The sequence below is a fragment of the Topomyia yanbarensis genome, chromosome 3, assembly GCF_030247195.1.
Source record: "Topomyia yanbarensis strain Yona2022 chromosome 3, ASM3024719v1, whole genome shotgun sequence".
In the NCBI taxonomy this organism is placed as follows: Eukaryota; Metazoa; Arthropoda; class Insecta; order Diptera; family Culicidae; genus Topomyia; species Topomyia yanbarensis.
Window position 1 is genome coordinate 259,505,412 of NC_080672.1, and position 15,075 is coordinate 259,520,486.

Genomic DNA, 15,075 nt, shown 5'->3' on the forward strand with positions numbered 1-15,075 from the left:
GTGTCAACCATTTTGAGGTTGGAAGCGCGGCGCGAAACTTTTCGGTGATCGAAAATGTTTGTTATGTTCCCAATACACAATCGGAACGGAACGTAAATCACGACAGAGTCAACAAATGCTGGAACCGAGCACGGAATCGACCAAGAATAAAACGAGTTTTCGTAAAGTTTATTCCCTTTTATATTTTTATTCTTCACTTGACGTGTGCACTGTTCAGCAGTTACTTTTTCCTGTCTTCTCGCTCTCTCTTTTCTCTTTGGGTTTTCTGTAGATGGCGAGCAGATCTCAAACAGGGTAGACAGGAAAGTAGCCGCCACAATCCAAAGAACAACAAGAGACATCAGCCATCATTCTACTCAGACCAAAACATACGTATTTCCCTTGCATATTATGCAACTGAGCAGGTAACAGTGCTTAGCTTATCTAACAAAGCAAACATATTTGCTCTAATTTTACTTTTTCATGGCGCAAGGACATGCTAGAATTATTTAAAAACTAGACCCTAGTCCTTTTTATGTCCTTTTCAATCCCTTTATCTGCGGAATCACAATGTGGAAGGTCAACGACGTTTTTATTACTTTTACAATATAACACCCGGCTATCGATTTATTAATGTACTTTGATGTTACTTTCGGGTGCCTACGCTACCATCGCCTCGTTGTGCGTACGTGACAATCGATATCAACTACGATCCTTTTTAGTGAAGTGCCATAGTTTCCTGCATCTACTGAAAAAATAGGCTAAACGCATGATATACTGTACATACTCTTACTTAACAGACTGTATGTAGTTAGCGGTAGCATCAATATATAGCTAGTTTACTTGAAAACCCGAATCGCTTCTGACTGCAAATATAACATTTTCGTGATTGAACCCATCGCAACCCCACCAAATAACTCATACCAAGAGAAATTAAATGAATGACTTAGGAAAAAATGGAAAAACTCACTGGATTACAGGTAATAAATCTGTTCTCATGTTCTAGAATAAAATTACTCATTATCGCTTATTTTATTTATTTATCTTTACGATGACTTGCCCAAAAAATTGAATTCTGACCCTTTACAAGGAGTTCGCTGTGCGCGAGAACAAATCATTTCAAGTTCTGAATCAGCAAACATATGTACTTTGCTATTTAGATTTTTATCTTTTTGGGGAGCAGGAATAGCAGGATTAAATGCCATTTTGGTGCTATCATGTCTAACGTACAATTCTAGTGGAGTTAGTTTGCTCAATGTTGGGGGAAGCATGCCTGGTCCAGAGCTCGGTACGTTGTTAGCGATGTTGCAGGCCAGTCTTCTGACATTAGGATGATAGTGTCTTTGCAGTGCTGCTAATTCGAACAAATTGGTAGAGCTCGCATTACTGAATTCCGGTTCTTCTACCTCTGGGTCGTATTTGCCTGATCCTACCGCGCACTCTGTGTCCAGCAGAACATCCAACGAGGAGTTCAATACAAACCCCATTTTTATAACACCGAGACATCCGAGGGCTCCATAGTGTAACAGCTGCAGGGTCATCGTAGATATTCTTTTAATAAACGCCAAATAACGATGATAAGTGATATTGTTTCGGCGCTTCAGAAGGACACTGTCCAATGTAGTAAGGATTGGTTCCAAATCATCGTGAGTTTTGCCAGCATGAACACTCAACAGATTCTTGTACAAGTGTGTATAAAAACGCGCAGGGTCAATGTTTAGAATTTCACCCTGTCCTTTTAGAATAGTAAAGACCGTTTTAATACAGTGTAACTGTTCTCGATAGCCGAGATCTCCATGAACCAGAAGATTATCTAGCACATCGATCAAGTCCGAAAAAAAATCGATATTAATTGTGTGTGCAAACTTCGAAAGCCCTTCCAGTGTGACGCTCAGGAGTTTTGATTTCGGAGCGGTCTTCAGAATCCGGAAGAAAATTATAAACACCAGCTTCGAAAGTTCGGTCGACTTTTTTAGCTTAACTTGACTGTTTTCTTCGGCTTTAGTTTCAAACAGCTCCTTTTCCAACTCTTTCAGTTTCTTTTTGCGCTTACGCTCCTGCTTGGACAAGTTAATTACACGTGATTTTTTCGCTTCAAGTTTTTTCAACTTCAATTCATGTTCCTTTTCAGCATCGACATTAATATCTTTTATTTGCAAATATTTGAGACACGCTACGACATCAGAGTGTACAGCATGTTGTTTCTTTTTCACCAACTGGTTGATATGGCGTACGATGTGTATACTTATATCGAATCGGTTATCAACCTTAAATATTGCGACAAAACACGTGTAAACTTTTTTACGAATATCCTCTCGATCATTGTTTAGTAGCGGTACAAGCATTTGTGCTTTGTTCATGCTAAAGTTGAAATATGGATGTGCAACTAGCAAGTCACAGATACATTGCACCGCAATTTCGGCTATTTGCAGTTTTTCCGCTGATGATTGATCCCGTTTTCCGTTAGCACGGTGCAAAATTTGAGTAAATTGCTCGCACTGTACGAGAAATTTCTTGTATTGCTGTAACAGTTCTTTCTCATAGTTGATGCGTGCCATTGTAGTTTTCTTTATTTTTTGTGAACTTGAATCAACAATTCCAAGCCTATATTCGGGTACAATGTCTTTGAAGACTTCTACCAACGAAATAATGGCTAACTTTCGAATGACAAACATGTTCGCCTTTCCGTTTAGGTTTGTTTCAGTAATTTGATCTAATAGTAGTGCAAGGTTATTAATCTTCAATTCTGGGTTTTCCACAATCGACGCGCAGGTGTAGCCGATCATATACTTTTGTTTTTCAATGTCCTCGCATCGTTCCAGCAACAAATCGGTTGTTTTAACTTCAGTTTTTTCTATTGCAGATATTGTTTCTGTTTTATTGTCCATAGTTGTCGTTGATGGAGAAGATTCTTGTTTCGTTATCGGGGGCTTATGTTCAATTACCTCAGCATTCCGATTGATGATGCCACCCTTTTTAGTTTTAATAGGAAGAAGAGCTTTTCTCTCACCCACAAAGTTGTGCTTGTTCTGAGCCTGGATTTGATATTCATCTTCAATTTGTTCGGTACTTTTTTTGAAACCGCCTTGTTTCGATGAAATATTGTTTGCTTCAACAACCGATTCGACACTTGTGTCTGGAGATCTAACCAATGTATCAGAAACATCGTCAATCATATCGCCAATATCGTCAATATCAACTTCATGGGACTTAGTGGTGGAAAAACCTTTGTTTACGTTAGATTTTTTCTGTACCAAACTAGCTGGCCGGATTGCCTTGCTTTTTTTACTGAAGATGTTAACTTTATCTCCCCGGCTTCGATTTGCCTTTTGGATTGTGTTACTGGACACACCAAAGTTTTTCTTATGTTTCTCATGGTGGCCACGTTTCGCTGAGCTGATTTTAATTTTTTTGCGAATGGGCATTTTGTGAAGGAGAACCATACACCTGAAGTAAAAGGAGAGAAGAAAGTAAGATAAATTTAATAGAAGTTACTGATCGTTGAATAATCTTACCTTTTATTTTCAAAAGTAAACCAAGCTAGTGATATTCACCCGAAACGCAACCGATAAAATTTCCAACTACCTAGTTATCAACAAGAACCAGCATTAAACGTATAATAATGGGAACACATGGCAAAATGTCAAAGCGGTAAAAAATTTGTATGTTTAGAAGGAGAATGAAAAAAATGAAGAATATTACATACTAATCTCCGAGAACCCAAATTCTGGGTAACACATCATATCAGAAAAACGAAGATATGAAATAAAAAGGTGAGCACAGCCCGAGTAGAAATGTATAACGCAATTTACAATGATTTTCATTGTTACATCACAAGGAAAAACGATGTAAAAGAATTCGATGTGTTGGAAAATCTACAATGAAAATATAATCAAATTTCTTGTTTCTACGTTCAAATTCATTGTAAACCGGAGTTTTACATTGAAAAAAGGGGTCGTTAAGCGATGTAACTATGAAAAAATTGACTTTTTTGATGCTACTTACTTGACGAATAAAAATATATTTAAAGTCACGAAAATAAAAACAAAAAAATGCTATTTGGGTTCAAGCGGTCCTCTGGATGTTGTCCCAAAGTTGATGAACTGGTACAGACTTCGCTCGAAGACATTCAACGCATCCTCAAAAGATCTTCCGGGCAGCACTTATCCCTCCAATGATCCAAAAACGTTCGCGTACTGCTGCCAATAGCGATTGTGGGCCACAATGAAGCTGCGCATAGTGCTCGTGGTGAAGAATAAGTGCGGTGAGAACTGAATGGTGAGGCCACAAGATCGGATGTCTCGTCTCATAGCTGAGAACTGTTAGTTGTATCAACGTTGATTGTATTCTGCCGCCCACCCTGAGCAGATGATTTTCATCCAAAAACGGTTTCAGTTGGCAAAGAGAGCTGGTACAATTGACGTCACGATTCTTATCAAGTTGGTCCTTACCATAGTGTAGATTTAACGTATCTCACGTAGATTTGCATTGTATTGTCAATTTCAAGCGGTGTTAAACGGGGTTCCATTCTATCAGTTCGGTGGCGAAAGAGTAATATACGAGCCGTAATGCGCAAAAGAAGCTGCAGATTCGAATAGTATCTGTTCAGAATCTCGTCGAGGAAGTTGTTCTCATAAACAGCTGGATACACGGTTGCTGCAATGCGTTGCTCCCGATCTACCTGTCGTTGCTGAGAAGCATTAAGACCAACAATGGTAGATTGTCCCCACCATCATTAGAACCCTAGGAGCAGATCACTTGTGATGCATTTTCAAAAATTAGCTAAATTAAATGCATTTCTTTCCATCAAAATTGAAATTTGTAATGTATTTTGCGTTGCGTGTAAGACGTCAAAACCCTACAAAAAACCAGCCCCACCTTCAACAAAACGTCGAACAAAGTGAATCAGCGTAGGACGTTTGTTAAACAAACTTTTCTGCGAGGAAGTGCAAACAAAGATAAACTCAAGATTACTACACTGAAAAAAATCCAAACGTTAATTCTATTTGCTTCAAACCGCTTAAAATTCATATGAAGAATAAATGCTATTGTTATCACGCGCACACATACCTTCTATGTGTCAACTGTATAAACTATGTATACACACACATAAGTTATATGTGTATGTTGTTATAGAATGGGGTTTTATGTGCCTAATAGTTATGAAATGTGAATGTAAGATTAATATTTCTTGTAAATACACGCATTAGGTTTATGTGCCAGCAAATAGTGTCTATATGCCTCCGTTAATTGCAAAAATCTATGTGTAAAATCAATAGGCATAATGTTTTTTTGAGTGTAGGTCCTATACCAACCATTAACAAATGATAATACAGTAACCGTGAACCGGTGAACTGAATAATAGTATGCTTTTGCTGCCCCCTCGTTAATAGGCGTCGATAATATTTAGAATGCGTCGACAAAATGCTATGGTTACGAATCAAATCAATGTAGTAAAAAATCTTTTTATAAAAGAAACACGTTGTCTATATTGGCGTGTAAAATTATTATTATAGTCATACTGACTTCTAAAGGCCGGAACGCCCTCAAGAAAACTCTTAAAATGCGGGCTTCTAAAAAAAATTCAACCAAATTTGTACATGACCTGGCTCGTATTAAAAGTCGAAAAGGGGCCCGAGGGAATCAGAATAAATCGGTTCATTTTTTACATTCCCCACTTAGTTCGGGAATTAAGCTGCGCGGCCCAAAACTTTTATGAGAGTTTTGAACAATATGAATGAGTATTTTGGTGTAAAAACTACAAGGGGCAGCCCTATGGGGTTGCACGAACTGTAGACGTAGGACTATACTACTTAATGTAAAATATTTATTTTCTTAGTACTTAGTGTGTGGGAAAAACACCCGGACCGGTGAAGAAAAATCAAATTTTAGACAATATAATCACATCTCATGTATAGACCAAGCTTTCTAGTTGCTCTCAAACAGACCCTAAAAGTTCAAACACCCTTGAATAACCTTAAGTTTGTAGATGTGTTTCGATGCCACAAGATTGTAAAATGGTTAGTATTACGTCATGAAAATTCAATTCTTCCGTGACATTTTTTTTGCCTGCAAAATGCCCTGTGTGTATGCAAAGCTCATGATTTGTTGGGATATTAGCATTGATCGGAAAAATGCTTTCCAACGCTGCGCATTGCATACATACAGAACATTTTGCAAGTCACCAGAAGCTGTTCATTTTACCACCACCACATGTTCAATTTATCCACTCGCTATAAACATGTCTCATTTTTGGACATGGTTAGAAATCAAGAATCATGTTTGAAAAAATGTGTTTATGACGAAATATTTTTACCAGATATGTACAAAACATGTCTAAAAAGAAACATATAAGGTGATTGTAATATCATTCACTTATTAGTTAGAAAATAATGACTTTGCTTAACGTGTTCATTTTACCGCCAGTTCCCCTACCTACCAACACATTAGCTCCAAACATTGAACTCAAGCGCACAATGCAAAATGAGTCAACGCTGATGATGATGGGTAGAGCGAAAGAGACAACTAGTACCACCATGACACTATTAGCGCATTTCACGAAAATTCAACGTGGCCATTCCCGATTGAAAGGAACGGCCGCGCTTAGCCCATCTGTCATAATATCGTGATTTTGCATAGCGAAGGGCTGAATGATAACACATTTTGTTCCAAAAACAGCCCCGCGTTATCCAACACTTTGTGCAGGTTGACTATACCAGTTGCAAGTGGGGCCAAATTTACCAAGTTCCGTAAAATTCCTTTTAAATTACAGAATTGATAAAATTGCTGGGATGAGCTAAACTAATTAATCAAATCCTGTTTTAAAAACTGTCCTTGCGTTTAAACCAAAATGGGAAGCTTATTACTACCACTACATTACTTAATTTCAAGCGCAAATAGCAAATCTAGAGAAAATTTTCAATAGGACGTAAGTAACATTGAGAGCCTCTCTTTGTTTACTTTCTATTTCGTTTATTGCGACGTCATTACAGCATTACATTACAGCGGCATTTAGGAAGCAGTTGGAGCGGTCGCCTGTTGGACGACACAGTGTAGCGTCCCTCCACAGCTAGTGTAACGGACTTCTAACTCAGCTACACTGGCTGTAAAAAACACAGCGCAGTGATCTGCTTCGCCAGCGTTCAACAGGGAACTGAGCGTGTTTGGCCAAGTCCGTTCTTTAAATAGTCGATGATGACGTCATTCATAGAAGCGTAGCGCGCTAGGTACACCAATCTGTGGTACAGGGCTTGAGAAGCGCTATCTTCTGTGTGTTAATGCGCGATATTTTGGCAAGGTTGTTTATTATTTAATTTTTTAATGCTATGATATCAAAAATCTTTGGGTTTATCTAATGGAATCTATTCTTAGAAGTATGTCGGGGCGATTTGCGCAAAAAAATTGAAAATTTATCGTGAGATGGCTGAATTATATGCGTTTAAAATTGGACCACTTTTCGTTACATACCATTTTTGTAGAATTTGCAGAGTGCACCCCCATATTGAAAACAAAGACGTAGTCCTACGTCAAAAGCAGAATTTTGGTAAACTTTTCGGTCCATTTTACCATGAGGGACAAGATCCTTAAATCCGGGAACTGTTCCGCCTAATCCGGGACTGTTCCGCTTAATCCGGGACACCAGGTCACTTTAACCTATAAAGTGACACTAATCTAAAAACGAAATTGGCATTAGTCACATCAATTGATTACCAAACTTTAAAAGCCTCAAAGTTTGTTTATTTTCCAGACGAAAGTGTGCTTGTTATTTTCGAAATAACGCATTGTCATAGATACGACGCAAATATCGACGTTGTTTCTATTCCGCAAAGCTTCGCTTCAATTTATTATTGAGCTGTCACACTGACGGTGAACCAGATTCATCGAGGGGTCGCAATTTGATGGTACATGGGAATCATCCGACCACTCTATCTTGAATTTATCTTCGGTGCAAAGTTGATGCAAAAATGGAAATTAAATGATTTTTTTCTAATTTGATGCAAATTTGTTATACATTTCTACAGTGATCTGCCCCTAGTCAGAACCTCATCAGGTCGGGCCATGGCACCAAAGCGAACCAGTCAAACATCGTCCACGTATGTTCCCTTTTGTGCTTTCTCAACCGCCATTGGATACTATTGTCTGTGCGATTCCAACAGTTGATGTACACATTCTGTCGCCAGATACGATGCAGTTTTTGTTCCGTATGTGACAGTATTCAGCCGATACTCGCCTCCCGGCTCGTCGCTCGACCATCGCCAAAGGATCCGTTGAAAATTATGATCCGCTTCGTGTATTTCAATCTAGGTGCAGATCACTCTAGAAATGTATAACAAATTTGCATCAAATTAGAAAAAAATGCATTTAATTTCCATTTTGCATCAACTTTGCACTCCCTCGTAGAAAAGTTTGTTTAACAAACGTCCTACGCTGATTCACTTTGTTCGATGTTTTGTTGAATGTAGGGCTAATTTTTGTGGGTCTTGACGTCTTACACGCAAAGCAAAATACATTGCACGCGGCGCAAAATACATTACGAATTTCTATTTTGATGTAAAGAAATGCATTTAATTTAGCTGATTTTTAAAAATGCATCACAAGTGATCTGCCCCTAGATTTCAACCATACGGTACATTTGTTTTATATCACTGGCGACCACAAATATCGGCAAACAATACCGAAGAAGAATGTTGGCCAACGAGTCTTGTAGAACAGGCCCGGCCATAAGCACGTCATTGAGCGATTTAGTGCTGGTCGTCTTCGCTGAGGCGTCAAAGACGACGCGACATTTTGTGCTAGAACTGGTTTCTTTCACCACACAATGATGGGGGAGATATATGATTCGTTGAAGCTAAGAAAAGATTTTAGTGTGACCTTTGCTTCTGGCAGCCACCCTTTGACGCCAAAGCTTAGTCTCATGATCCAATTTTTGTACAAGAATGAATAGACGCCACGTGTCACGTGTCTATGGCTTGAAGGATCGAACGACCTCGTCTGAAAAGTCGTACAATGTACGTAAGCGGCGAGCAGATGCTGTTGTCATGGCTGGTTAACTTAGAAAGCGTTCAATGTGTTGGTAAGCAATTTCGAGCGGTTTGTTGTAGCGTGATCTCAGCTTTAGTTAGGTAGGCGCTCACCAGACAGATTAGTCTTAAAGAAATATAATTTTTGACTATCCTCTAGAGATGGATTTTTATCAATCATGCTTTGGAATAAATCAATAAAGGACTGTCACTCGAGATAATTCCCGCAAGAACATAGGAAAATTCATTCGAGGTAACTAGGTCTGACGACGGCTTTTGCGCGGGAGTGAAATCGGGTGCCGTAGAATTTTGACCAGATACGGACGCCATTCTAGTAGCCGTCATGCGAAGAAACTCGGTCTTTTGTTGAGCGAGTTGATTTATAACATCATTTTGGGACAATGAAATGCATTTGTGTAAGGCTATCACGATTGTTAATCACTTTTAGCATCTTCAATACTCGATTTTCAAGTGTGATATACGCCTCTTCGAATTGGCACAGTCGCTCAATGGCATCATCATACATTTCATCGTTCGCACGCAAAAATTCTTTTATGCACTGAACAATAAGCATATATCATGTAGCGCGTCCAATTCTGTTTGCACATCGACTTCTTCTGCCGTTTCTGGCTTGAATTTTAGCACTGAATAGGTCGCACGTTTGAGTCGCGGTTCAAGTGATTTTCACTCACAAACGAGCTTATCCATCGTAATTGAATCAGCGCACTAAAGCTCACTTTATACACCTTTGTTCTCATAAAGTGATTTTGTACGATCACTGTTTCACGGTTTTGCAGTACCACTAATGACCTTTTCGGCGGTAGACGGAGCCATCCCACACGACACGGGCCACGAACGAGATGACGCGGTTCACGAGGACCATATGATTCTGTGAGGTCCAAAGTAGTAGCGAACCGTCGAATAAAAATGCATGTTTCGGAATGAAAATATTGGTTAACGTACAACGATGGATTTTGTTTTATTGAGAAACCAACTTATATTTTCTTTACCCTTTTAAAAAATTCAGTACAAGAGAAGATAATGTATGTATGGATTGAAGTGGTACACTGAAAAAAATCCAAACGTTAATTCTATTTGCTTCAAACCGCTTAAAATTAATATGAAGAAGAAATGCTATTGTTATCAAGCGCACACATACCTTCTATGTGTAAACTGTATAAGCTATGTATGCACACACATAAGTTATATGTGCATGTTGTTATAGAATGGGGTTTTATGAGTCTAATAGTTATGAAATGTAAATGTAAGATTAATATTTCTTGTAAATACACACATTAGGTTTATGTGCCAGCAAATAGTGTCTATATGCCTCCGTTAATTGCAAAAATCTATGTGTAAAATCAATAGGCATAACGTTTACTTTTTTTTGAGTGTACAAATGACATTATTCAATGTTCAATGTTAATTGGTAATGGTGTTGAAAATCCATGAAATTAGAACATATCTATCCAATCTCAATCCAATTTTCTCGAATTCCGGCCAATTTCATGTAACTGGCAACGCGCCATGCTCTATGTTGAAATCTGAGTGCATATAAGAAGAGTCTGTCAAAATTGGTACAATTATTATTTGGCAGTGTCATTCCAAACGAGTCAAAGTCATGTATTTTGACAGGTCGTTTGTTCGTTTGGAATACCACTGACGGATAATCATGACAGTTGTCCTCACTCTCCTTACATACACTCTGGTTAAAATCTTTCAAAAATTCTATATTAACTTTTGAAAGGAGCTAACTAGGGAGCTAATAAAATTTTGTTTTGCTGATTTCTCCTAATTTGTTATTATTTATATTGCGCACTTCCCACCAACCTGGACTCCGCACTTTCAAAGTGCGAGTGATCGCAAAACTGCGAGCTGTCAAAACACATGTATTTCAAGCGATAGAGATGATACTTTCATAGACAGACCAGTCGAACAAACAGTCTATGAGAAGAATTTAAAAGTGATTGGTAAGTGCGCAGTGCGGTTGGAATCCAGTTTTTAGTGCCACAAGCAATATACAGAAAACATTTTAAATTGCTTATATGTAGGGTAAAGACAACGTTGGTAAAGATGTTGATTAATGCGCATTTTTTCATGAAATTTCACTCGGTAGCGGAATAAAGAGCGAAACAAGTTTGTTTCAAAAATCTCTTAAGCGGTTTTGAATAATTAATATTGAATTCAACAAAACTTGTTTTGCTTTGATTTGTTTCTTCAGTTATGCTGATAGAAATGTTTGTTTTGATTGCATCGAGCACTGAAACTGTCAAACCGTGAAATTCAAGCAATAGTTCGATTTTTTTCATGACGCAATTCAAAGCATCCTCGGCCATTCCAAACCATTCTCAAGCAATGTAGGAAAAATCTTTATCAATCCGTTCAGAATTATAAATTATAAGTTCATTTCATCAACAAATCACGGGACCCGTCCCTAGGTCATTCCCTTCACGTTTAAGGGTTACCCTTGGTCAGACCCTGTTCACTTTGATAAAATTCAGTCTTCACTTCAGTAACGCCATCGAACGAGTTTACATAGAACTAATCATATGCCCATTTCACACACTCTGTCATTTTTTCTGTTCTTCGCTGCAATGCACACGGCGTGTTTGGGAATATCGTTCTGCTCGCATCAACAGGAGAGCGAAGAGAAGGGCGGGTAAAACGAAATCATCAAAGAGAAAGGAGCACATCCTTCTGAAGCGGTAAAAAATGGCGGGTAGCAACTGGAAAAAGTATACTGAAAGTGTCTGTTTGAAAAGAACTTTTCGGTTCTCGTTTTCATCCTGCGGCTGACAATACAGATTGGAGAGATCGATAGAAAAAAAGTCAGTCGGCCGGCGCGTGAATTTTTTTTTTTTACATAATGAAGTGATCGGTCAGTTTCTTAAAGATCCACACGCCGATATCTTTCCGTTATTATATGCTGCTTCCAAAATCTGTAGCACTTTAATAGCCTTGGCCTACTTTGGATTTATTTTCCTTTAGAAATGTTCACTATTAACGATATGCTCGAAGATTTTATGAATGATAGAAACAGTTCTCCAAACAAAAATCATAGTTTGTTTCATTAGTACAATATATTTCCCAAAAAGTAGTAGTATTTGGAAATCGTAATTTCTGCACTCAACATTACATGAATATAATATTCGAGATATCGTTTATTAGAATACGATTCTCACAAACGCAAGCCTCATAGCTGCTACCCGAATTTAGCCGCGATCAAGTGTAAATGGATTGATCGTTTCATACCATTTGCCATTCTTCTCACTCTTATCACAGTGAGAAAAGAACCAAACTTCCGAAAGCATCTGACATGCTCGCGCATTTGCACGCTGAAAGAAACTAGTAGGGTAACCAACCTTATTTGGACCCCTACATATTTTGGACCCTGTTAATGTATTTGCCTCCTACACTGCCAAGTTTCTCTGCATTTGTTTGGTTTGATGCAGCAATTACATTCCTTGGGTTGTCTATTAAGTTTCAATATCATTAGTTCATCTGTAATTGTTTAAAATTCAACAGCATTCACAGTTTTCAAAAATATCACCGAAAACGTTTCATGTTTCAACGATAGCCAAGAGGAACCGGTGGAAATGATACATTTTCAAATTGAATTTAAATGCACAATTATAATATTTGTTATCGATTTAATTAGTTGGTCTGATTTAGTATTATGCATGTTACGTGTTTGAAAAGGTTTCTTCGTAATGTTTTATCTAAAAAATCTTATATAAATGGTGTCCACAATATGTCTTAAAAAATTGATATCAACTTATTTTGGACACCCCTCGATTTTCTTTCTTAACAGCTGTTTGTTTATAGCTATTTTGTTATTTAGAATAATCAAAAAGTGAAAAATTTAGTAACGGTAGTTCGCCTGCTCATTTTGGTCAAATTATTTAAAAATGTTCAAACCAATGAATGTCTAAAATCAAACGATTGAGGAACATTTCATTGAAGACCATAATATGACCTAAGAGGAGACTTCTGAAATCCATGTTGAAGAACATTTGGTCGGTGTTAAGTCAGACCGGACTAAGTCGCAAAACAAAAAAATGAGATAATGATAACACTGGGTAAAGAATTTCTTCAGCTACATTCGACTTTTGCCAGATTTGAAATATGTAACCATAAACAAGAATTATGGCAAAAAATATTTTCCAATTATAACGTAAAGGATGCTGCGATTCAAACTTTAAACCCGTTTTTCTCGAAATCAATATTTTGTCATTAGACCGGTCTGACTTAACACCGACCATTTCCCGAATAGAAATGCACAACAGTATTATAGCATTTTTTTATTGTTACATTACAACGAAAAACAATGTTATTCTGGAAAATTTACAATGGAAATATAATCACATTTGTTGTTTCTACATCCAATTTCAATGTAAACCCGATTTTTACATGGAAAAAGGGGGGTCATTAAGGGATGTAACAATGAAACAATTGATCTTTTCCCATACATTCTGAAATCAAAAACATCGATTTACATTGTTTTTCCGTTGTAGATTTTAGAGGCATGAAGGACTGCATCATAAGTATATTGATGTTACAACAAAAGTTGTTGTTAACAAATAAAACTGTTGTAAATTCAACGTTTCTACGATCAATTTCGATATTACTTTCTGTTCGGGTTGTATTTCGAATTTGTTGAATTCGACGAGCTATATGTTGACAAATCTAAGAGACCTATCACAGCTAAATAATGATAATAAGAGTGTGCTTGTTGAATTCCTAGAATCGCCTGTAACACTCACACGAACAGGAATATCAAGATTCAAGCGACGTAGTCCTGCTGTTTTAACATTGAGCCGAACAGTTGAATACCACAAGACGAAAACTGAAGATAAAAAGAAAGTAAAGGAAGAGAAACAAAGAAAAACTGAGCTTAGAAAGAATAACAAGAAACCACCTCATAAATAAAAGAATTAAAAATTAATATTTAGTACAAGAAGATTCCTGACGAACTTTGAACCTTGATTTATCATCCACTTGAGGATGTTACTCCATAATACTGCTACAGATGAATTGTTACACCAAATATATTATTGTTAACTCTATTGCATAACATTTAATGCTGCTTTGTTAAGTCTGCAGTAACCTAATTGTACCGAAAGTTTTTCTATTTCTCAAAATGATAGAACTAAAAAAATACTTCATGCAGTCAGCCTTCCATATAAAGATTAATGTACCATTTTTGATTGGCAGTCACTGATTTGCTTATGTTCTTCTTTCATGCATTAAATATACTGCAAAGAGAACGAGTCAGTTTAGTAGAAAAAACTTCACTTTTCCAAAATATATTCAGTCACATTCAGTGTGTCCAAAATATGCTTGGAACACTGTCCAAATTAGTGTGGAAGGGTCCGAAACGTGAAAAATTCATGCTGTGAAAAAATGTCATTTTCGAGTTTATGTCAATGTATAAAACATCCATTCACAGTTTTCTTTCAAGAAAAGTAATTTTGGAGCAGACTCGTGTATGTATTGCATTAAAACATAGGCAAGCAAATATTTTTTGACGTTCACATAATTTCACTTCCTCTAGGGGTCCAACATTGGGTGGTTACCCCCCCCCCCCCCCCCCCCCCCCGAATAGAAATGTACAGTAACAAAACCTTGATTTTCACTGTGACAGTACAGTATTTTTACAATAATTTACAGTAAGTTTTAGTGTTATGCTACAATACAAAAACAATAAACTTTAACGTTTTTCAAGTAAAATAGATTTCAATGTAAAATAGACCTTTACAGTGAAAAAGGGGGGTGGTTACACACAGAAAAAAAATATTGGTAAAAGTAAGAGTGTTTCGCTCTTAGCAAAAAATAACCAACGCCAACTGTTAGGTTGAAAGTAAAACTTTTAAATTAATCAAGAATAATAATCAAAGTAAAAGTTTTCCTTTTAAGCAAATGAAGAATAGTACTCAAAACAAAAAATTTATTTTTAAGCTAAGAGTATGCGTTGGTTGTTTTTTGCTAAGAGTGAAAAACTCTTATTTTTACCAACATTTTTTTTCTGTGTGTATGAATCTTAACATTAAAAAAATCAGTTTTTCTCCATACATTT

General features: G+C 37.1%; 1 protein-coding gene across 1 annotated transcript; it reads right to left on the reverse strand.

Annotated features, from left to right (window-relative positions):
* Positions 1-999: 999 nt before the first annotated feature.
* LOC131691232 (nucleolar complex protein 3 homolog) lies at positions 1,000-3,633 on the reverse strand. Its single transcript, XM_058977471.1, has 2 exons — positions 3,495-3,633; positions 1,000-3,426 (listed from the first exon to the last, which is right to left on the reverse strand). Exon 2 carries the CDS (start codon positions 3,420-3,422, stop codon positions 1,026-1,028), a length of 2,397 nt encoding a protein of 798 aa, XP_058833454.1. The 5' UTR covers positions 3,423-3,426; positions 3,495-3,633; the 3' UTR covers positions 1,000-1,025.
* Between the last annotated feature and the right edge of the window lie 11,442 nt (positions 3,634-15,075).

Excerpts from the sequence above, each read along its gene's own strand:
- LOC131691232 (XM_058977471.1), bottom strand. The coding sequence starts at position 3,422 with ATGGTTCTCCTTCACAAAATGCCCATTCGCAAAAAAATTAAAATCAGC.